This window comes from Nelumbo lutea, chromosome 1 (assembly GCF_056320005.1).
Source record: "Nelumbo lutea isolate HS-2025 chromosome 1, American lotus-T2T, whole genome shotgun sequence".
NCBI classification, from domain to species: Eukaryota; Viridiplantae; Streptophyta; class Magnoliopsida; order Proteales; family Nelumbonaceae; genus Nelumbo; species Nelumbo lutea.
The window spans coordinates 44,824,363-44,848,723 of NC_142684.1; the positions used below are offsets into that span (position 1 = coordinate 44,824,363).

At 39.1% G+C, this 24,361-nt stretch overlaps 1 protein-coding gene across 1 annotated transcript in view; it reads right to left on the reverse strand.

Annotated features, from left to right (window-relative positions):
* LOC148874480 (signal peptide peptidase-like 2) overlaps positions 1-23,441 on the reverse strand; it is a 115,074-nt gene extending 91,633 nt beyond the window's left edge. Inside the window, exons 1-3 of the mRNA XM_088963533.1 lie at positions 22,883-23,441; positions 18,951-19,109; positions 679-790 (exon numbers count right to left, since the gene is read on the reverse strand). Of these exons, the coding sequence (XP_088819659.1) occupies positions 679-790; positions 18,951-19,109; positions 22,883-23,020 (409 nt within the window). The 5' untranslated portion in view covers positions 23,021-23,441. The remainder of the gene's footprint in view (positions 1-678; positions 791-18,950; positions 19,110-22,882) is intronic.
* Positions 23,442-24,361: the final 920 nt, after the last annotated feature.

Consider the following 24,361-nt stretch of genomic DNA (forward strand, 5'->3'; position numbering starts at 1 on the left):
TTGTTGGATGTTCTCGGTATTCTCTTTTAATAAAATTTTTCTTTTACTATTCAAGATAGAAAAAAAAAATCATAACATTGTAGGAGTGCCATAGATATCATAAATCACAAAAGAACTAAACATAAAATCCCCATAACCCATAAATTAGCACAAAATCCTTGTTTACATTTTATCTTTTTTCTTATAAAGGACCACCATGGCACCAACTCCTGTGACACAAACATTGCTCTATCATATTTAACAGCTGGTGTCTAGCACTGGAAGAAATTAAAATGGTGTATCATTTAAGGATCAAAATTTTGATACGATACGCCCCGTATCGGGCATATCGTATCATATTGTTGGGGTCTCGATACACCTGTTTACAGGTGTTTCAGGACCACTTTTTTTAAATAAAAAATATGTATAAAATCCTCCCCAAAAACCAAATTTAAAAATAAAAAAGAATAAAAAAATATATATAAACGCTTCTGCCGATACACAAGGGTGTATCGATACTTTGAACCATGCATTTGGCTCTAGGGAAGGGCCAATTCATATTCCATTGGGATGCAAATATGATTTTATTCATGTTTAGTATAAGGAAGCCAAACTCCTGTCATTCTTAACAATGCAATTCTATAACTTGTGAAATTATCATTATTTTTATCAAAAAGGAAAAACAAACAAAAATGCTACCTTCATTGTCATTTATCACCACTAAACCAGCTGCACCACCTGATTGTGCAACTTGTGCCTTAGTTGTGAAGGCACAATCTCCACGCACAGATAAAGCCAGGGAATTGGATAACTGCAAAGCAAAAACTTATTTAAAACAAGATTTGGTGGTTAAGAAACCAAACAAGCAAGTCAAGAGAAAGAAAATAACAAAATAGGGCACAAGAAACAAGACAGTCATAAGATAATTTTAACAAATCAAAGTAGATGCAACTAGAACAATATGATATTAAAATTTGAAGCAATGCTGGGTAGATTTATAAAAAAGCACCATGACAAACAAGAGAAAATAAACCTCCATGCCATTATGGAAGCAGGTATACTCCATATGAATACCTTGAGTGAAAATGAAAAGTAAGTACAAAATGTAAACATGTTAACCTTTTTCTTAACAATAGCAAATTTATAAGAGGAGAACTAGAACAAAAAAAGGAAAAGAGAGAAAAATCTCTTACTCAACCATAAAATGCTACTAGAGATAGAACTAAGATGCACATGGAAATTCCTTTTCTATCAGTGAAGTAGAAAGGTTTCATTAATTATATGAAGAGTTTAGTACACTCAGGTATAGCCTATTAATCCAAGTTACACATCATTCAAACTAAGACCTAAAAAATGTGAAGTCTGACCCTTTGTTTTGCTAATGAATCCATCATTCCATTTGCAATTCTTATAACCCAGTCATAGGGCATGTTTAACTCCCTTGCTCAGCTGTCAGTGCATCTCCATGCTCCTATGTCTTGAATAGAATGTTAACACCCTTCCTTTTGAATTCCTGAAGGCTCCCATATTGCCAATGAAACTTCCACCCTTCCTTACAAACAGCTTAGGCGCTTGGTCCCTTAGACAACCGGTAAGGGAGATTATGCAACTAAGGGAGCTTGAAGTCTGTTTTAAATGGACTAGGAGATCAGCCAATGCAACGGCCGATACTTTAGCAAAGCAAGGAGTTAGTAAGAAGAACCTTTTTGGGGCCTGTTTGTAATTTTGATGAGGGGCCTCCTTGTTTTTGAAGGTGACAGTTTGTACTAAGTTTTTTTGAAGAAATAAAGAAAGTTACTGTTTCCCATCAAAAAGAAAATGAAGCTTCCATCGAAGTTGAGCTTTAGAAAGTTAGAAGCCGGGGGGTCCATTGCATAATCTGCATTTTATTTTCTTGAGCCTAGGATGCCACCTCCCAACAAAGAGCCTGAACTTTTGGAGGAACACGCTTGTTCCAAATTTCTTTCACCGAGAAATTAACCCCCAAGGTATTAGGCTGTATTAAAGCATTGAAGAATGTAGCACAAGTGAAAGAATCCACAAGGGAGATCAACCGCACTCTATTGTCTTCAAAGATTTGTCCAAAAAATCTGACTCCAATCTAATCAAAAGGAGGATGAAAGATTTGTTAGACAATGTATACCCTTAGCTCCAATCAGATTGATGTACATAAGCATTTAATTGTAAATTAATAAAATACATTGTTATTTCATGTTAATATTGGTACATTTTAGTGTATTACCCCTTAAATTGGACACTTAAGAGACTTGTGTTAGTTTAAAATGTTCTCAGCAATTGGATATACTTGGGGAGTTTATACTAACAAGGTTGACACTGGTGTGTTGCCAAGGAGTTGGAGCAGCTTGTCTCAACAGCTAAGGTTAGACCCCAAGTAAAGCTAGTGGGCGTTTATCAAAAGCACTGAACCAAGACAAATTTCTAGTTATGCCCTAGACCTTGGGCAAAACTGAAAAGTTACACATAACCCCAGATTAGATTATGATATTACACTAGGTCTTGGATTGGGCTGTCTTTGATATGCCAACTAGTGAGATCTATCAAGGGTCAAATACCTAGGTATGTTGGGGCAATCTAAGAATTCACCTGAGTGGGTGATCATAGTGATAGGATCGGCACCTTTGTCGAACAAAGTGAATATCAGGGTTTACACTCTCTTATGGAAACCTAAATTGCCAGCAGTGGATTTCACTTGCATTTGAAATCTGGTTTTGCAATATATATATGCTACTACTCTTTTATAAAAAAGGTTTGCAAAAGATTTTAGGGGTTATTACTGTTCAGTCCACCCTCAAAAATCTTAGCTCCACCATACAGTTGGGGTAGGTGCCAGCTCGGAATTGATGCCAATTCACAAGTGGGTATGGATGTTATAGATGGAAGTGTTTATAATTTTGAATTGTTGTAGGTTTGCAGTTTAATTCAGAATTCTGAGGGGGAGTACAGTCAACTTATCCCAAGATATTAATCCCATGATCCATCTAACTAGAGAGTGTGAAATTGCACCTTGCAGCTAAGGGATAGGTCCTTCCCTGTAGGGCAGTGTTTTGTTCATTATGGGCCAAGAGGTTAAGTGTAAGAGACCATTACAAGGCTGATTACCTAATGGGCTTTGTCTTACATGAGTCTTACATGAGTCTTCATAGGGCTTTGTCTTACAAGGCTGATTACCTAAGTGTAAGAGACCATCAATTCACAAGTGGAATTGATACCAATTCCTTGGGAATTCATAGGGTGGCTGAATCCAATGATCATTTAGGTGTAAATGTTGGGCCCAAACTGAACCAATGTTGATTGAGTCAGGGGTTCATTGCCCTGAGTAGGTAATTCGGCCTAGCCTCTTTCAGAGGTAGAGCCAAACCCATGTGAACTTTGTGTGAGATCATTATGGGGTCCCACGCCATACAATATCAGGCCCAAAGTGGCCATGCAACACCTAGGGACGAAAGCCTTTGAAGAAAATGGGCCAAAGGCCCATTACTAATTAGATTAGTTAAGTTGTCACATGACAATTGTCATGTGATTTGGGTCAAAACTGGGTATGGAGCACCTATCCTCTTAAGAGGATAATGCTTATTTCTTAAAAGAGTCCAAATCCAAATCAAGTTCGGATAATCTCCTAATTAGATTAGGAGAGTGCTCCATATAAGGGGGTTAAGAGGGAGAGGATGGGACTTGTTCTCTTCACTCTCTTGGAAAAAATCAGACTCACACATCCCACTCGATCTAATCAAGTTTGATTGCAGTTTTCCTGAAATCAGTGTTGCTGAACCAGCTCCTCCCGTACACTGGGCCATCTTCAATTGGAGGCTGGTTTTGGGACTGATATTGGGCATGAACTTCCACCTTGGGATCTACGCTTGTGGTATCCGTATCAAGTATAATCTCCCTTTTTTATTTGGTTTCAAATCTGGTCCGGTTCAATGCAAGATCGATCCGAAAAAATGCAATTTTTCAAAACACCGGGAAATCGGTTCCTAGAAGGGTTAGAAATTTTTGAAATTTTGCCCAACCATCTAGCATGGTTTGGCCATCCATAAGATGGATTCTAACCCTTCCAATAGTGATATTAGAGCCAAGGTTCAGCTCTTGAACTGAACCAAATCAAATTTGAAAGAAATACCAAATCGGCAAGAACTAGTCTAGCTGGTTTGACCTAGTCAACATGAAAAACTGAGAATCCGGTTCTTAGGTTTGGGGCCAATGATCTGAAAATTAATCTTTATATTTTCTGATATATTATGGAATTGTTCTATGCTGAATTCTTGGGCTGAAAGTGTAATGGAGATCAAAATCTTTGATGATGGCTAGATTAATGTGCACCGCTTGATTATTTGATTATTTGGTCTATACTTAATTCTTTTTCTTTTCTAGAAAGAATATATTAAGTTTTCTTCTGATGTAAGCATTAGAAATTAGGGTTTTTCTATTTTATTTACATTGGAGGACTCGTCGGAGATCGCAGAAGATGGAGAAGTTGATCGATCTGGAGATAGCAGTTCATTGGGATCCTGCATTTGTCCGAATTGGATACGGACCATCACACTATCAGTCTTAGTTATTTGATTTGATTAATTGCTATTTACTTGCTAATATGATTGTGATTCATAACTGGGAATTTTCAGATCATAACCTCTGTGGATTGATGCATGTTTTAGGCACCAAACCCTAGGACGATTTGACCTAGTTTTGGTCCAACTTACATAGGCTGAACCTATGGTTGTTTGGGGACTGTTAACAGCCCCTTGGATCACTGTTTTAGTGATCAAATTGGATCTAGGCCAGGGATTTGGGCCATTACATGGACCAATTCAGCCTATGCTTGTAAAACCTAATTTGTGTTAGATTAAAACAATAATAGCTCAATTCAGCATGGATAGCTATATGGGCCGAACTGCCTTTTCCAATTAGGCTCATATACCAAGATAAATATTATTAGATAATTGGGTCCACTGATGGGTTGATCATGTGTTAATCTAAATGGAATAGGGTTTTACAAGATTTAATTTGATATTGATCAAATTATGTGTGATGTGCTATGTGAATGTGATTCGTACATGGGCCATAAGTGCTTAGCCCATGAAAAGATTTATGTGGCTCTCCACGCCCATCATGGTTGAATGCACATCATGGATGGGCCCTTCTCTCGTTTCCTCTCCAAAAAGGAACCCGAAGGAACCCTAGCCCATTTAGGGCCCATTTGAATCAAACTTTATGAAAGTCGATGGAAACCATTATGGTTAGACCTAAAACTGACCTAAGGACAGATATACTTGTTCCCTCATGATTAATATAAGTGCAACTTGATAGGGAATATCATAAGATAATATCACTAAAGGCCTTCCGTCATTAGCATGAAAATGGCCTAAATTGGTGGGCAGAAATGCACCACAAAATTGGGTTGTACGTTTTGCTGAGACAGTCAGTGGGATTGCTTCATAGGATGATAGGGGCAGCATAGACTAATGGTAAGGGCCTATCCTAAAACGAAAGACTCTTTCACAGTACCTTGGGGCTCCCGATATGACGGGTCAGCACTTGCCAGTTAGAAATGTTTAACCTAAAATGGCAATGAACCTTGTCTGATAGAGGCCAAAGGGAAAGCCCATCAAATGGGTGGATACGTGATCCTTCATAAAAAGTGATAGGGTTAATGCAACTGAAATAATTAGCCCCATGAATCTATGTGATTTCTTACATTTCAAGAGATATGAATAATGTCTCCGTCCCTGAGATGGAGAGAAATCTCAGAGATGATGAAATGGAAATGGAAATGAAACGTAGATAAAAGTCCTTTCTATGATACATAACATGAAACAATGATTAGGTCTTGGACTAATATATTCATGCAATTTTTCAAAAACAATGTTTTAAAACGCAGAGGTGTGACGCGAGGCGTTCCACTACCTAGAGGCATGAGGCGTAGTTCAGAATGCAAGAAACAAGTTTCAAATGGCAATATCCAGCTTAGAAGATCTACCCGGGCACCTAAACCTCATGTATGTTTTGGCTATGATCAAGATGGAAGCAATGGACAGCAAGGAAGATCCCGTGACTTATACAGAAGCTATGTTAGACATAGACTCCTTGAAGTGAGTAGATGCCATGAAAATCGAGATAGACTCAATGAAAACCAATGAAGGCTGGACTCTCGTAAAGATGGAAGCAATGGACAGCAAGGAAGATCCCGTGACTTATACAGAAGCTATGTTAGACATAGACTCCTTGAAGTGAGTAGATGCCATGAAAATCGAGATAGACTCAATGAAAACCAATGAAGGCTGGACTCTCGTAAACCCACCCCCTAGGGTAAAAGCAAATGGTTGCAAATGGATCTACAAGAGGAAGAAGGGCTCTGATGGAAAGGTTGGAACCTATAAAGCCCGGCTTGTAGCGAAAGGTTACACTCAGAAAGGAGTCGACTATGAGAAAACCTTCTCACCCATGGCCATGCTTAAAGCAAGCTTCCAAAAGCTGGAACATCCGGCTTGACTCAACAGTCAAACAGTTTGATTTTGAGCAAAATCGAATGAACCCTGTGTTTACAGAAAGATAATGGGAGATAAGGTTACATTCTTGGTTCTATATGTAGACGACATTTTGCTCATTGGGAATGACATAGGAATGTTAACCACAGTGAAACTATGGTTTTCACAGCAATTCTCCATGAAAGGTCTTGGAGAAGCCTCTTACATCTTTGGACTTTGACTCTATAGAGATAAATCAAAGAGGTTAATTGGATTGTCCCTATTTACTTATGTTGATAAGATTGTCAAAAGATTCAAGATGTAGGATTCCAAGAAGGGATTCGTTCTTTTCAGACATGGAGTCACACTCTCCAAAGGAATGTCATCTAAGACCCCTAAGGAGATAGAGGACATGAGAAAAGTTCCCTCTGCCTCTATCGTAGGGAGCATCATGTATGCTATGTTTTGCATTCGGCCAGACATTGCTTAGGCTATAAGTGTTGTGGGTAGATATCAATCCAACCCAGGGCAAGAGCACTGGACTGTTGTAAAGAACTACTAAAATACCTACAAAGGACTAAAGACTATTGTCTCGTCTTCAATGGTAGTTCACACTACAGATGGTCGAGTATATAGATGTCGACTTCCAGTCTGATCTAGACGATAGAAAGTCTACATCTAGATACATTTGGGATCCTGTGCAGTGAGATAGAAAACTAGTCCACGACCAAAGCCAAGCACATTGCCAAAATTAAGGCTGCCAAATAAGTAGTATGGATGAAGAAATTCATCTAAGAATTTGGAGTCATACCACATCACCCATTCCACTATTGTGTGACAACGCTAGTTCTACCGGAGATTGTTGGTAAAGGAGACATCCATATTCAGAAGGTAGCATCAGCGGAGAATGTGGTAGACACACTGACTAAGCCATTGACACAGAAAGTGTTTGAAGAACACGTGGATAGTATGGGACTGAGGCTTATACCCGATTGGACCTAAGTGCAAGTGGGAGTTGTTAAACAGTGTATGCCCTTACCTCCAATCATATTGATGTACATAAGCATTTATTTGTAAATGAACAAAGTACATTGTTGTTTCATGTTAATATTGGTATGTTTTTGTATATTACCCCTTAAATAGACAATTAAGAGACTCGTATTAGTGTAGAATGTTCTTAGCCATTTGATAGACTTGGGGAGTTTATCTTGACAAGGCTAACACTGGTGTGTTGCCAAGGAGTTGGAGCAGTTTGTATCAGCTACTAGGATTAGACCCCAAGCACAGCTAGTGGGTGTTCATTAGAAGCACTAAACCCGGACCAATTTCCAATTATGCCCTAGACCTTGAAGATAGATGGGCAAAACTAGAAAGTTACACATAACCCCAAACTCGATTATGGTACTACACTAGGTGTTGGACTGGCCTGTCTTTGATGTGCCAACCAATGAGAGCCATCAAGGGTCAAATACCTGGGTATGTTAGGGCAGTCTAAGATTTCACCTGAGTGGGTGACCACAGTGATAGGATCGGCCCCTTTGTCGGACAAAATGAATAGAAGGGTTTACACTCTCTCTAATGGAAACCTAAATTACTAGCAATGGATTTCACCTATGTTTGAAATCTAGTTTTGCAAAAAATATATATAATAATATACTACTATTTTATGAAAAAGGTTTGCAAAAGGTTTTAATCCCTAGATCCATCTGAGCAAAGAGTGTAACACTGCACTTTGTAGCCAAGGGAGAGGTCCTTCCCTGTCAGGCAGTGTTTTGATTATTATGGGCTGAGAGGTTAACTATAAGAGACTATTACAGGGCTGATTACTTGATGAGCTTTGTCTTACATGAGTCAATTATCCTTGGGTCTTCATAGGGTGGTTGTATCCAATGATCATTTAGGTGTAAATGTTGGGCCCAAACCGAATCAATGCTGATTAAGTCAGGGGTTCACTGCCCTGAGTAGTGAATTTGGCGTAGTCTCTTTCAGGGGTACAGTCGAACCCATGTGGACATGTGTGAGATCATTGTGGGGTCCCACGCCATACAATATCAAGCCCAAAGTGGAAATGCAACAACCAGGGACATGAGCCTTTGAAGAAAATGGGCCGAAGGACCATTACTAATTAGATTAGTTAAGTTGTCATGTGATTTGGGTCAAAACTGGGTATTTGGAGCACCTATCCTCTTAATGATTACCTCTTAAAAGAGTCCAAATCCAAATCAGATTTGGATAATCTCCTAATTAGATTAGGAGTGCTCCATATAAGGGGGTTAAGAGGGAGAGGGCAAATGGGACTTGTTCTCTTCACTCTCTTGCACTCTCCTCTTCTCTCTTCTCTCCCAGAAACCCTATCATGACCAAGGCTTTTTAAGAACTGATTTTTATCAATTTTTCCTCTAAGCAAGAAAAACGTTGGGAAAATCAGGCTCACGCATCCCATTCGATCCAAGCAAGTTGAATAACAATTTTTCTAAAAACAGTGTTGCTGAACTAGCTTCTCCCATACACTACGCCATCTTCAGTTGGAGGCTGGTTTTGGGACTGATATTGGGCGAGAACTTCCACCTTGGAATCTGCACTTGTGGTATCCATATCAGGTATAATCTCCCTTTTTTATTTGGTTTCAAATCTGGCCCGGTTCAATGCAAGATCAATCCAGAAAAATGCAGTTTTTCAAAACACCGAGAAATTGATTCCATAAGGGTTAGAAAATTTTTTAAATTTCGCCTGGCCATCTAGCATTGTTTGGCCACCCATAAGGTGGATTCTAACCCTTCCAACAAGATTTGCATTCCATGTCCCTAAGACCTCTTCTAAATCCAAAGTCCCAACTTAATCCCGAGTCAAAGAAGACCACAAACTTATAATTGGAAATTACGTAGAGAAAAGGGAACTAGAGTTTTAAGGGGATATTGCGCAACCACAAATCCTCCCAAAACAAAACTTTGAGCCTATTCCCTCATATCCTAACAAATAAGGTTGAAGAAAGAAGGATATACCTCTTGAATTGCCTTCCAACTGAGGTTTCACTAGAGGCTTCCTTTGCATCCCAACCATTGTCCAACAGTCCATGGATGCTTATTATCACCCTATGCTAAAGCCTATCTCTTTCCAAAGGGAATCCCCAAAGTCATTTCCCTAAAAGAGCTAAATTCTTCTGAATCAAATTCCCTAACTCTAATCCTCCCTTCTCTTTAGGCATGCTAACTTCTTCCCATTTCACCAAGTAGTCTCTCTTCTCTTCCCCTAGTTTCCAAAGGAAATCCCTCATAATCTTCCTAGTTGCCTAGCAATTTTAATAGGGATGCGGAAAGTAGAGAGATTAAATTGGAAGATTTGCCATAGTGGCCTTGATCAATGTTATTCTTCCACCCATCGAAATATAATTTCTTCTCCAAGCATCTAGCTTTCTAGCAAATATCTCCAACATGGGATTCCAAAACCTCTCAAATCTTGGGTTTCCACCCAAAGGGAGACCTTTATTTTGGTAGAAAACCCAAAGGGAGATTTAAGTACTCTAGGGCAGCTCTTCACTTCACAACTTAGCACCTTAGCTAAATCACAAATAATCTCCTCTTGCACATTCATACTCACAATGCAACCTTTCCCCCAAATGACCCTTCAATTAGAGATACTCTGAAAAGAGCTTATCAATGTCTTTAAATTTTTAAGGGATACAGGATTATCATTGTCACAAAACAGAATTGTCATCCGCAAAATGCGTGTGTGACTATAACCTCCCCCCTACCCAACCCACTCTCCACCCTTTTATTAAATTGTCCAAATCAGCCTTGGTGATCATTCTACTAAGAACCTTTGCCAGCATCATAAACAAGAAGGGGGATAGGGGGTCACCTTGTTCAGACCTCTCTTAGTTGGGACAAAATCTATTGGAGTCCCATTTATCATGATTGATTATTGCATGAGCTCAAGGAGCCCTTGACACACATTCTCTACCTAACTCTTGACTTGAAACACCTTTGAAAAATTCTGGAAACAACACTTCCAATGATGAAAACGGCAAATGACCTAACCTAGCATGCCACAGATGTAACCTAGCTATTGACTCCACATTGGACCAATTACTAGTAGTAGATGTTTGTAAGGCCAAACTGATGTCTGCATCAAGGTAGTAGAGACCTCCACACTCATGACCGCTCCCAATCGTTCTCTTCGTCAATCTGTTCTGAAAGACACAATGAGTAGGAAAAAAGGTTATGCTACAATTCAAATTTTTGGTAAACTTTGAAACAGATAAGAGATTTGAAGAAAGATTGGGAACATGCAAGACAGATTTGAGTGAGAGGTCCTGCTTAGGTCAACCACTCCTTTCCCAGAGATGGTAGAGAGAGAACCATCAGCAACCCTCATCTTATCTTGGCCAGACATTAAATGATAGGAAGAAAATAGAGAAGACATGTGTGTCATGTGGTCAGTTGCACCAGAATCAATAATCTAAGAGGCATGATCAATAGTACTAGTTGCACTAAAGGCAGAGACAATACCTGACCTGGAAAGGGAGGTGGAAGCAAGAGAATTGGTCCTTAGACGGGCTAGGGCCCGGCTAAGAACCTCTACCTCATCGGCAGTAAAACCCAAGGTCCAGGTTCCAGGGGAATTAGTAGTTTGTCCCATGGAAGAGGAAGTAACTGTGGATGAGTGTTTTGAACCATCATCACTGTGACTCGCAGCTAGATTCCCACTTGCGGGTTGACCCTTCTAATGCTTCTTATCTTTCCTCAATGCAGCTGGCTTCAGATGCAGATAGAGAACCCAACAGGTCCCTTTCACATGCCTTTCTCCTCCACAGTGGGTGCACTTCAGATGTCTATTGTCCGAGTACCTGTTCCCCTTTTGATTTGTAGAGATTAGGGCCGAATGTTCCACAGACTGTTCAACTAGTTTAGTTTGAGTATCAACCTGCATCTCTTTTCTTCTCACCTCTTCATTCCTCACAAGGTAGTAGACATGATGTAAGTCTGGCATTTCATTCCTTCCCAGAATTTGGGACCTTATGCTCTCATATATTGGATCTAGGCCAGCCAAAAATTTAAATGTTCTACCCTCTTCAACCTGTTTGTCATGCTTTTCCTTGTCTCTAGCATTCTCCCAATCAATAATAAGGTGATGATCTAGCTCTTCCCACAGTCCTTCTAGTGTAGCAAAATATGTTGCCACACTCATATCTCCTTGCCTCAATGCAGCAATGTCTTGATTCGGTCTGTAAATTCTGGCATTATTTTTTTTCTACCCATAGGTTTTAGACACTTTTTCCCATATCTTGGCAGCCGTGGAGAAATGTTGAACAATCCTAGCTACTCTTGGAGTCATTGAAGCAAATAACCAGGACATAACTGTAGCATTCTCCTTGCGCCAAGCTGCATATTCAGCACTCCCCACTTCAGGTTCCTTCTTCTGCCCGTCCAAGTAACCAGTGAGTTCCCGGGATGCAATGAAGAGCATGGCTGAAACAAACCATTCTCTAAAGTTGTACTCATCCAACAACACATCTGTGATCTGTAGGCTGTGCAGATTTGGATTCTCCAGATTAGGAGACCTACCACAAGCGCTAACATCTCTAGAAGACACTTCCCTGGATACGGAAGACATCTTCTCCTACTTGTAAATGTCAAGACTGTAAACACAATATATAGAGAACTGTTTCAAACTTACGGAACTTGCTGCACTGAAACTCAGTCCTGAGAACCCGTCACAGAGCTGAAACACCGAGTACTACACTGCTGCACTGTGCCCTAATTACTGCTATCGCAGACTATAATCTGTTGTGCTACCCTCTGCTGTGTTCTAATCACTGCTGCCACAGCCTGCAACTTGCTGTGTTGGCTTCTACTGTGTGCTAATCACTGCTATTGCAGGCTATAACCTCACCCACGAACAGTTCTAGGACTGCTGAGATTAGTCCTCCCTCCTAGATCTGTTCTACACAGATCCCTCTTAGCCGAATGGCTACAGTCTACTGTACTGTGCCTATTAGGGCATCAGCTTCTGGGTCTAACTCCCCTTGGGCCCTACAATCAAGGGAAACCCTAGATGTAGGTCCTACTGTGTTCTACGACCAACCCTAGGGTTTCTTTTGCAGCAACCAAGATAGAAAGGAAGAAGAGAGAGAGTTAGATGCGAGTAGAAGAAGAAGCAGCTGTTGTAACTAGGCGAAAGATTAGTGCTCTGATACCATGTTTGCTGGAAAAAGGTTGCCGAATGAGAAGAGAAGAAGAAGAAGAAGGAGAAGATATGGAAGGGCGGCAATACTTTCTCAGTCGGCCCTATTCTATTATATATAAGAGCATTACATAATGTTACATAATAGACTAGAATGTCCCCGATTAGTGATGGGACACCTAGTCAAATAAAAACACTAAATAAGATTAGGCCCAATAACTAATGACTTAAGACACAACAAAGATAAAACAAACAAATTAAGACAGCCAAACCAACACATCTCTCAAGGCACTCAAGATATTGGTTCCATCTTTAAGTCATTTGTCGTCTTTATAATATGAGTCGTGTTAGTATGGGAAACACCATCGGGTTCCCTTCAGTCCTAGAGTTGATAGTCATATGTTGACTCCTTTTGCTTTAGTTCATTCAGATGTTTGGGGTCCGATTAAAATAGAGTCTTATAATGGTTACAAGTATTTTATCACTTTTATTGATGATTGTTCAAGGATGACACGGATTTATTTAATGAAAGAAATGAGTGAATTATTTTCCATTTTTCAAAAATTCCATGCTGAAATACATACACAATTTGGTGTTCCAATCAAAGTTCTTTGTTCAGATAATGGTCGTGAATACTTTCTTACTTCCTTCAACAGTATTTAGAACAGCATGGCATCATTCATCAAACTTCATGTGCATCCACTCCTCAACAAAATGGGGTGGCTAAATGAAAGAGATGTCATCTCCTTGAAACTGCTCGGTCTATTCTTCATCATATGAGTGTTCCTAAATGATTTTGGAGTGATGTTGTGCTTACTGCTTGTTTCCTTATTAATCGGATGCCCTCCTTCATCCTTCATGGTCGGTCTCCCTTCTCTATTTTGTTCCCCACCTTGTCTCCCTTTCCATTAACACCCCGGATCTTTGACTGTGTGTGCTTTGTTCACAATCTGTCCTAGGATAGACAAGCTAAATGCACGCTCTATTAAGTGTGTCTTTCTTGGCTACTCTCGGACCTAGAAAGGGCATAAGTGTAAAAATCTCATTACTCGGAAGTTCTATGTCTATCCGGATGCCACCTTTTTTGAGTCTATCCCCTTCTTCTCAGGACCTAAAGTATCGGTGTCTCCACCTTTGTTTCCTCTTCCTCTTCCAATCTGTGATCCCGTTCCAGTTGTTCTAGTTGTTCCAGTTGGGGCTGACCCTTCACCTCCTCCAGTGCAGATTCCTACTGAACGACTACTGATCCGGCATGTGTATACTCATCGACAGACATCAGCTCCTCCTCCAGCTTCTACCTTGTTTCCGTATCTTGTTGTTGCTCCTGTCCCAGAACCTTTAGGACTTCATCTTCCCATTGCTCTACGGAAAGGTAAACGTAGTTGTACCCTCCATCTCATTTCCAATTTTGTTTCAGTCTCTCGCCTTTCCGCTTCACATCGCCAGTTTGTTTCACTATTGTCATCTATTTCTATACCTAAGAATGTCCAGGAGGCTCTTATCTCACCTGGGTGGCGTCAAGCAATGGAGTTGGAACTCTCTGTCCTTCAGCATACTCAAACGTGGGAGCTCACTACTCTTCCTCCCAATAAGCATGCTGTGGGTTGTAAATGGGTGTATACTATTAAATACTTGTTGGATGGTAGTGTGGAGCATTTGAAGGCCAGACTTGTTGCTAAAGGTTATTCACAGTTGTATGGGGTGGACTATATGGAGACCTTCTCTCCAGTGGCTAAGATTGGCTCTGTCCATGTCTTAATTTCCCAGGCAGTTATGTATGATTGGCCCTTGTTTCAACTTGATGGAGTTGGAACTCTCTGCCCTTCAGCACACTCAAACGTGGGAGCTCACTACTCTTCCTCCCAGTAAGCATGTTGTGGGTTGTAAATGGGTGTATACTATTAAATACTTGTCGGATAGTAGTGTGGAGCGGTTGAAGGCCAGACTTGTTGCCAAAGGTTATTCACAGTTGTATGGGGTGGACTATGTGGAGACCTTCTCTCCAGTGGCTAAGATTGGCTCTGTCCGTGTCTTAATTTCCCTAGCAGTTAGTTATGTATGATTGGCCCTTGTTTCAACTTGACATTAAAAATGCCTTCCTTCATGGTGACCTTATGGAGTAAAGGTGTAAAGTGGGTCGTGCCGCCCTCCCCGGTGAAAAATTTGGGGGTTGGCCCAACACGGCCCACAGCTTGGGCCCACATGTCGTGCCATGCCACGGGCCGGGCTGGTCCGTGGGCCGAGCCTTGGGCCAAGTCGGGCTATGTATTGGGCCAAAGCTATTTATTTAAAAAAATTTGACAAAAGAACTTAAAATTTTAATTTTATATGAATTTTTTGTATAAAATTGCTCATATATGCAATAATTAAATAAATTAGTATAATAAAATTAAAAAATATTTATTTTATTAATATATTATATACTATATATTATTATATAACTATAATATATATAAATATATATAAAATATATATGGGTTGTGTCGGGCCATGCTAGGCCGGGCTGCGGGCTGGGTTGTGCCAGCCCGCGGAACGCGGGCGGCACGGCCCGCTCGGTCGTGCCGTGCCATGCTGGCACGTGGACCTAAAATCCCAAGCCCAGCATGGCCCACATGGTCGTGTCGGGCCGTGGGCGGCACGGCCCAATTTACACCTCTATGAAGGAAGTATATATGGAGCAACCACCTAGGTTTGTTGCTCAGGGGGAGGATGGTAAAGTGTGCAAACTAAAAAAGGCAATTTATAGGTTGAAACAATCACCTCATGCTTGATTTGGGAAGTTTGGTGAAGTGGTGAAGAATTTTGGAATGAAACAATGTCAGGTTGACCACTCAGTGTTTAGCTATGATTCAGAAGCCGAAAAGATTTTATTAGTGGTCTATGTAGATGATACTGTCATAACTGGCAGTAACAAATTGGGGATTGATAAACTAAAGGTCTTTCTACAAAACCATTTTCAAACAAAAGACCTTGGGAAGTTGAAGTATTTCTTGGGTATAGAAGTTGCCAAATCATAACAAGGTGTAAACCTGTGCCAAAGAAAATATGTTCTTGATCTGTTGGATGAAACAGGACCTTTAGGTGCAAAACCGGCTGAAACTCCCATGGAACCAAATGCTAAGTTGAGTAGTGATACAGGGGAAATATTTGATAATCCTAGAAGATACAGACAGTTAGTGGGGAAGCTGAACTATTTGACTATCACAAGACCAGACATCTCCTTTGCAGTCAATGTGGTGAGCCAATTTATGTAGAACCCCCGGATACCTCACTGGGATGCAGTTCTTAGAATTGTAAGGTACCTGAAGGGAGCTCTAGGCCGTAGGTTATTGTACAAACTAGGAGGAAGACTTGAGGTAATTGGGTATACAGATGCAGATTGGGCAAGCTCAATGTCAGATAGAAGATCTGCTACAGGTTACTGCACATTTCCTGGATAGAAGATCTACTACGTTGTGGCAAGGAGTAGTGCTGAAGCCGAATACAAAGCCATGGCACACACTACATGTGAATTAATATGGCTGAGGAATCTCCTACAAGAATCGGATTCTCCATGGACAGACCTATGAAATTGTACTGTGACAATCAAGCTGCACTTCACATCTCTTCTAACCCTATTTTTCATGAGAGAATAAAGCACATAGAGATTGATTGCCACTTTGTGAGGGAGAAGGTCCTTACTGGAGAGATAAGCACAGAACATGTGGGCTCAGGTGATCAATGGGCAGATTTGTTTACAAAAGGCTTAAGCTCAGGGAGAGTGAACTATATATGTAACAAGCTGGGACTATATGACATATATTCTCCAGCTTGAGGGGGAGTGTTAGAGCTATCCGAATAAGGGTAGATTAGTCATTTTATTCAGTTAAGTTATGTGCTTATGTGGTAGTTCTAATATAGACTTCCTATCCCATACTTAAGTGGGGGTAGTTTAGTCTTTGTACAATTAATTTGAGACTAATCTACATTATGGTCGACTGATAGGATCTGGGTATCAAGTTTGACTTCTTCTTCTTCTACTACTGGTTCAAACTGTTGAAACACAGTTGTTAAAACATCCTGCATCTACCCTGCCCCCACCTATCTTCCCAGAATCATCACCTATGATCTTTGAATCGAACACCTTCCAACCGATTTGCACGACCTTTGCCCAATAGGATCCTTCTTAACCAAAACACCAGGACCTTAATCTTTACCTTTCCCCAAACCACTATCGCGTAAAGACCCATCGTTAAGAAAGGGGGCAGATTTTGACCAAGACATGCCCAGTAGACCTGTTCATGGGCTGGGCTTTGGGCCCAACTTTACACTGCCTCAGGCTTAGACTTCGGGCCGGGCCCATTAGAATTTTAACAAAAGCCAAGCCCGAGCCCAGCCCATGAATAGGTCTACTGCCCAGTTGGTCTGACCCACATAATGGCACAATACAAACCTGTTTGGGAACAGCCAAAATTAAATTACTTGACCCTTGCCTCTTTGTAAACCTTTCTTTCAAGTTTCAACTTTCCAACATGTCTCATAACTTTACCCTCCACCTCCAGCCCAAATTATTTAAAATTCAAAAAATACCCTCATCTTCCACCTCTCGACCCTAGCCTTTCATCTCCTACTTTTCCAACTCCTACTCTAGTTCCAACCCTATTGCAACTCCCAACGAGGAAAGCAACTCCATCCATCTCAAAAGAAAACTTCCTTGCACCACAATTCTTAAACCATACCATTCTCCCGCAAAATTCAAGATCATAGACATTGGGACCAAATGAACCTCCTCCACATCAATTAAAATTCTTTCTACAACCAAATTTTTCCAAGTCCAGTTCCTAGAATCAATTTTCTTGAAGCTTCCCCACGTCTCCCACTACTCGAAAGGTTTGCAAACACCACACATGAAGAGGGATACCAAACACCACAATCCAAACTAGACTTCTTGTTCCCTCTCCCACATTTCTAAAGGCATCCACCAGAGGACACCATTCGCCCAACTGAAGCTCTAGCGAACAGAGTCTATTTGATTCCCTTGAGAGCACATCCTTAACTTCCTCTTTGCAACTGAAAATGAAAAGGTAAACCCAGAATTAAGTTTTCTTACCTGGAGCCTGCCTTTCAACCTCCAAATCAAACACACTTTGTGACCTCTCCCTCTTCAGGATGAACAGAAACAAAACGCTCAACCAAACTTGACCCCAAAACTTTTAAGCACTTTGAAAAGTTTCCAACGTCGCTAACAATCACCTCCTTCATTCTTCTGACAATGTTCACCCTAATATAATAACAAGAGGGGCTTGAAGAAGTGAGCATGTCAAGAGACAAGCAACCCTTGACATGTCCCTCCAACTTGGGACATGTCACTAACAATCACCAGATATTCATTCCACTCTTCCATATTAATTTCCCCATTGCTTTCTTGCAATCCTTTTGTGTTCTTCATTTCCTTATTTTTTCAGTTACTCAAAAACACACGTTAGCTCCCAAATTCTTTTTCCTTTCTCCCTCTCCTAGTGTTAGAAGTTAATTTAAGGGTATAAGGAGATTTTTCACTTTATTTACTTAATCAGGGGCAATATTATAATTCCTTTCTTTATAGTGTTAACAAAATAGGGTAGCAGTTGGAGATCAGTTTAGTTCAATGACTATGTAGGAGTCTGAAAACTACAAAATACCTTTCTTTTTTTCCCAATAAATGAAAGTCTTTACTTAGAAAACAATCAGTTAATTGAGAATCATAAACATTTAGCATATTTACATAGATTTCAATTGATCAGAAGATATTGTTAATGAAAATGCAGGATATTGTTAATCCTTTCTTGATCAGTAAAGGAGATTGTAAATCTCAGACAACCTTCCATGGATTTCCCCATCAAAAACCTATACTTTGTCTCCTTTCCACCCCTAAGGCACTTTGCTTCAACATTGGGAACTAACCATGAGATATGCAAGCATGGAAGTCAATTGAATCAGCCATCAACCTAACTAAAAAGATGAAAAAGGCTACTGCTGTAATCATATCCTATAGAAATAATCAAGGTACAAAAAGTTAAGACCACACCATAAAAACAGCCTAACTTTAGTATACAACAAAATGCATGTGCCACTGAGTTATTGGAATGGAAAAACAAGTTTAAGTAGCCTCCTATGCCAAAGACATCTCAACTTAAAGAGAATTGTGACTTTTCAAGTTTCATAAAAGAGTCTATATCAAAGGCCTCCAAGGAACTTGTACTTTCATGATAGTAAAACTAAGTAATATTTTGTAACCATATACTATAAAGGTTACAAGGATTCAGTGTAGAACATGGGAAGGACCTTAGAAGAGGAATTGGTGCAGCAATTCAGGGGATTCGTTAAAACAACAGGCAGTTTTAGTGCTTTGCTTTCCTCACTTGGTAATGTAGCACCAAATCTAGCAGTTAATCCATCTATGCTTTCACCTTCAACACCATCAACCCAATTCTTCACTTTAACCTGACAGTCAAATTCAGAAGTATATGAAATCAATAGCCTAGATGTCTATAAGAGAAATCAACGAAAATAGGCAAAGAATCTTAACAACATATAAACAAGATAATCAATATGTTGCATAATGTGTGTAAGTAATTTTAAAAAAGAGATTAAACAAAAATGCACAGAATGGCAAATGATATTATAAATGAGATAAACGAAAAATGCACACAAAAATAACCAAAACACCATTAAATGTTTCTGATCAATACCATTATTAATTTTAAGATGAAGTGATGAACTAATAGGATAAATGACTCATTTCAAGAAAACTCAAAGAGATAGTGGCTACTTTGCAGCTTATTTCTCAAGTAAAAATGATACAGAACAACTCAGTTTTGGAAAGTTAACGTTGCAGATACAAGTATTTGGCACTCAAAAAACTTTATATCATAAGATACAGCTGAGTCCTTTTTTGACAGAGTAAAGGAAATTTTCATTGCTATAATAGGAATAAAACATTACAGTATACACTGAATGATGGAGGACAAGCTCAGTCTAGTCCTTAGAGAATGTTGAATGGTCTTCTTTGTTCAAACTTTTATGGCTGTTGATGTCTGTAATGGTTTCTTGAAGGAGTAAGAGAGAAAATAGGGAGAGAAAGAAGAGAGAAAATACCTGGAATCACTCACAGGGTGCCTAGAATCACTCTAGGGCATGGGAATCACTCACCATAGTTAGCATAAGCTGAAGAAAACTCAATAAACTTCATTGCCTTTGTGTAAAACGTCCATACATATTTATAGACTCTAAACTCATAATAATCCTAGGAGACAAACTGTTAGACTCATAATAGTCCTAGGAGTCAAACTGTTAGACTCAATAATCCTAGTAGGACTCAAACTAAGTTCTCATATCCTATTTCAATTCAAAGAAGACTCAATAACTCTAATCCTACTTATGCAATGACTCTGAAATTTTAAAAATAAACAAGCTATAAATAGACAATCAAACCCTATTATTGGACCCTACAGAAAAAATTGTAAATTGACAAAAATACCCTTGGTGTTCAATTCAGTCCAAATCCCAAGTACCATCACTACGCCATATCAGGAACTGTTGTAAGGCCTTCTTTCTAGAATAAGTCTTCAAGGGTGCTGATTGATTCCTATCACTAAGACTGTACAACCATATATGGTTTTCATACAAAGATATTATGATAATCAAAAAAGACTATCAAAAGAGTAAAATATGCCCAAAATTTTGTTCACTACCTCATCTTCTATGTTCAGCACATAATTAAAAACTTGGCCATTTCTGTCCTTCCACATATTCTAGATAATTTTTATTTTGTTTAGGTCAGCCCAAGGATCAAAATTTTGCAATGTATCAGCCAACATGTATCGTATGGTGAGTCACTGATATGTAAAATATGAGGAGTTCCGGGGTTTGACCTGTTTCAGGGGGGTAGACAGGTCTTAAACCAATCCCCCTGAACAGGTTTGAAAAAAATAAATAAAATGAAGAGCTCAACAATACAAGCCAATACGCCCATTTTAATCTTGGCCACACATATTAGAGAAGGAATTAAGATTTCAATCTCTAGGTGAAGAGGGGTTTCGTTCTCCTACTCTTACTTATCTCTTAAGTTTTAGAAACCTTGAAGGGATCTCCCCCCCCCCCAAATACACTTGCCTCCCTTGAGTGAAAAAAAGAAACCTTAGAGAGTGGAGATCAAATTGCTACTTCTGGTGCCTAATAGGTTTAGACTAGAGAGCTGTGAAAGTTGCAGTCCATGGAAGCAGTGTGATTTCTATCAGAGAACTTCTTGAATTGAAATCAAGGGAAATTTTCAGATTTCTCTTCAACCAAAAATATATGGATTAGTTTCCTACAGGTATGAATTAAAAGAGAAATTAAAATAGTGAAATTCCCATGGAGATCTTGGTTTAACTATGAAATCAATTCATTCTATTTACTACAATTTCATTTTCACCCAAGACCGAGATCGATTGGCAAAGAGGAGAAAACAAGAACAAAACAAAAAATAGAGGAACCCAAGAAGAAAAAAAAAGGCACACACAGGTTTGCATGGTTCAACTTATAGCCTCGTCCACAGGTGAACAAGGGAGTTGGAGGGAAGCAGGGGTATCTGAGTACTATTACTGGAGAAGATATATGCTTGAAAACCTATTGTCAAGGATGGGCCTAATTTGGAGTCTAGACTTGAGGAGCTGGTCCAACTGGATCAAGGCTCGTTACAGAATGGTCTGATAAGATTCTAGAGACCTACCATGGGCATTAGATCTCAGCTATGGAAACCATTGTGAAATAGCCTCCTATATAAAGGTCTTTGGTGTCTAAGACAATTCCTTGGAATTGGAAAGTTCCAAGTTTCCTACTCACAAAGGGTCAATTGCAACAAAAAACTTTTTCCATGTTTAGTAATGTTGCAAAATCATCACCCTAACCTAAGAGAAAGGTGATCTAAAATCTTAGCTTCAATAGATATCGTCTTAGGGCAGCAAAGAGGTCGAGAGTTCCCAACCAAGAGGACCCATCTCACCTAAGGCACCAAGAGAATTGGGAAATCAATCAGTAGAGGTTTTCTGGCATCCGTAAGAGCTCATAATGGTGGTGACAGATCATCTTGTGGATATAGAGTGAAACATCTAATAGCCACCATCTTGTGGTAGATATCCAACGGTTCAAGACTGTAAAAGAACCACAAAGCTGTAAATGAACATTAGCTAGGAAAATAATATTTAATACTTTGGACAAGACTTCATTATCTATACTTTCTCACATGTAAGTAGAGTATTTACAAATTGAGGAAAGTACAACTCTAGTGGCAAAGGACCATCATTAAATGGCACAAATGAAAAACGAAACAAAGAACAAGACACATATCAAACTCTCAAAGGCCACTATAACCCAAAGCTTGCAATAGCCAGAACCCTCCCCATAACACCCACTAGTTAAAGACAAAAGCAAAGTAAGGGACATGTAGGACCACGAAAAATACAAAACTCCAAAACACTACAACAGCCCAATCTGACTAATGACCTATAAGACCAATCCCACAACCAATCACATATGACTTTGAAAAAAATGCAAAAATATCATTTTCTTCTTTTTTATGTATAACCAAACAGAAGAAAATTGCATTCTTACTTCTCAAACTTCCTCTCAAATAAATATGGATTTATTCCTTAATGTTTTCCTTTTTTTCCCCATCTTTTTCTTTTTATTCCCTTTTCGCTTGTTCCAGTTCTTTATGAGCATACAAAGTGCTCAACAACTCGGTTCTGATTCTACAACCAGGTTAATATTTTCTTGGTGACTCCAGGGACAATATTATAAAGACAAAAGAGGCATTTGATGTTTGGAGAAATGTATGAATATTATGACAGAAAGACATTATACCACTACATCATGATAAATTGCCAACCTAAAATGATTCTTTGCTCTTAATCTTCATTGTTTGTCATTTCTCGGCTCTGATGGGTTTATTATGCACATAATAGCTTTTCCACTCTATTTTCTAACCAGTTCCTTTATCCTCTGAAATTACCAATTCTTTAGCTTCCAGAAATCTGTAAGCTTAATAGAATCTTCACATATACAACTAGGAACAATGGCATGTTAAAAGAAAAATAAGAAAGAAAAAACGTTTGCTATCTACCCATCAATTCGCCAGAAAAAGATGAATAATTGGGGAGTTGTTTGGTATCTAGCCATCAATTGTCACAGTTTCTGACGAATTAAAAAAATAAGAATCGACCCAATCCGCTTACCAGCTGGAATTTATTGTTGCAGGAGGGGGATCCGGATCTAGGGATGGAATCATCGTCGTGGGAAACGTCGTCGGCTGCCACCACGAGCAAGAGATGTAGAATTGCGAAGATGCGGAGAATAGTTGCAGAGGACGCCATGGCCACCCACAATCGTCTTCTGCAACCAACCTGTCACTTCGAATATAGTCGGTGCCTTCTTCTACTTCGCCTTATCAGAATCTTCTTTACCGCATCGACGGAATTTCGCCAACGGTAAGAAAACCTTGTGCTTGGTAGCCTTCTTGCTCGTTAGTTTTCACTTTTCAGTGGGGATGGGACTGATTACTGAACGATGAAGTCAAATCAGAACGTTGAAGGTAAGACTTCAATAGTCCTCGATCCCGATTAGAGTTGGGTGCTCGGTTTGCTCACGCCTCACGGCAGTAGGCACGTTTGTTCATGGCTACCCAAAATTTAATGGGTCCCACTTAAATCGTGTGGATGACAAGTTCAATTATTCCAAGTCGCGTGGATTTTGTATGGTTTTAGCCCGCGCTAAAAGCATGAAATCAAAGCCTTCGATTCATTGCCTTGCCCACTTTGAATTAGGCGGTGTTCGGAACGAATGGCCGGTCAGAAAACAGTACTGCAAAAGTGTATGTTGTTTTTTCGTAAAACGTTTTCTCAGATGTTATATTTGATACTATTATTAGGCGTTTTACAATGTCATGTTAACATGTTATGCTAGCAATAGTAGAAAAACGGTAAAACACCAAAATGGTTATTTTATCAAATCACATTTTTCTCAATTTTGATGTGGTTTGAGAAAATGTTTTTCGGAAAAACGGTTAACCAAATACCAGACATTTTTCAAAAAATGATTTTTAATGTGGGGTTGATGTAGTATCATTTCCTCAGAAAACAGCAATGATGCCAAACACTTACTTAAATGGCCACATCAATAGATCCAAAGGCCAAAGCCATGTCACAAGTAAGCACCCAAGCACTCCTATAATAGAACAAAAGAATGTATAATTTATTTAGGCTCCGTTTAGGAAGAGTGCAAATATAGATATACTAGGGATCCATACGATGCATGGAAAATTTTCAAATTTCTATTAAATTATTAATTTCATTAAATAAATTATTAAATTCACAATTAAAAAAGATAAATTATTTTGTTAATATACTAAAAATTATTGAATATTTTCCAAACAATAAATTGACAATTTTCAAAATAACAGAATTTATTATGCTATTTTATTGAAAATTAGTGAAAATTATTAATACTTTTCCAACCAGATAATTAACAAAAAATCATTGCAATAATTTACCAGTTTAGTAAATAATTATTGTTTTTGTTTTTGAATAATTATTGAATAACAATAACTTTTTTGATAATTGAAAAAGTTATTTCATTAATCAAAAAGAATAAATCTTAACAACCATCCCTTGGAAAGCATGAGATGTTGCCTCTCCTAAACACTACAAGTGATCAGA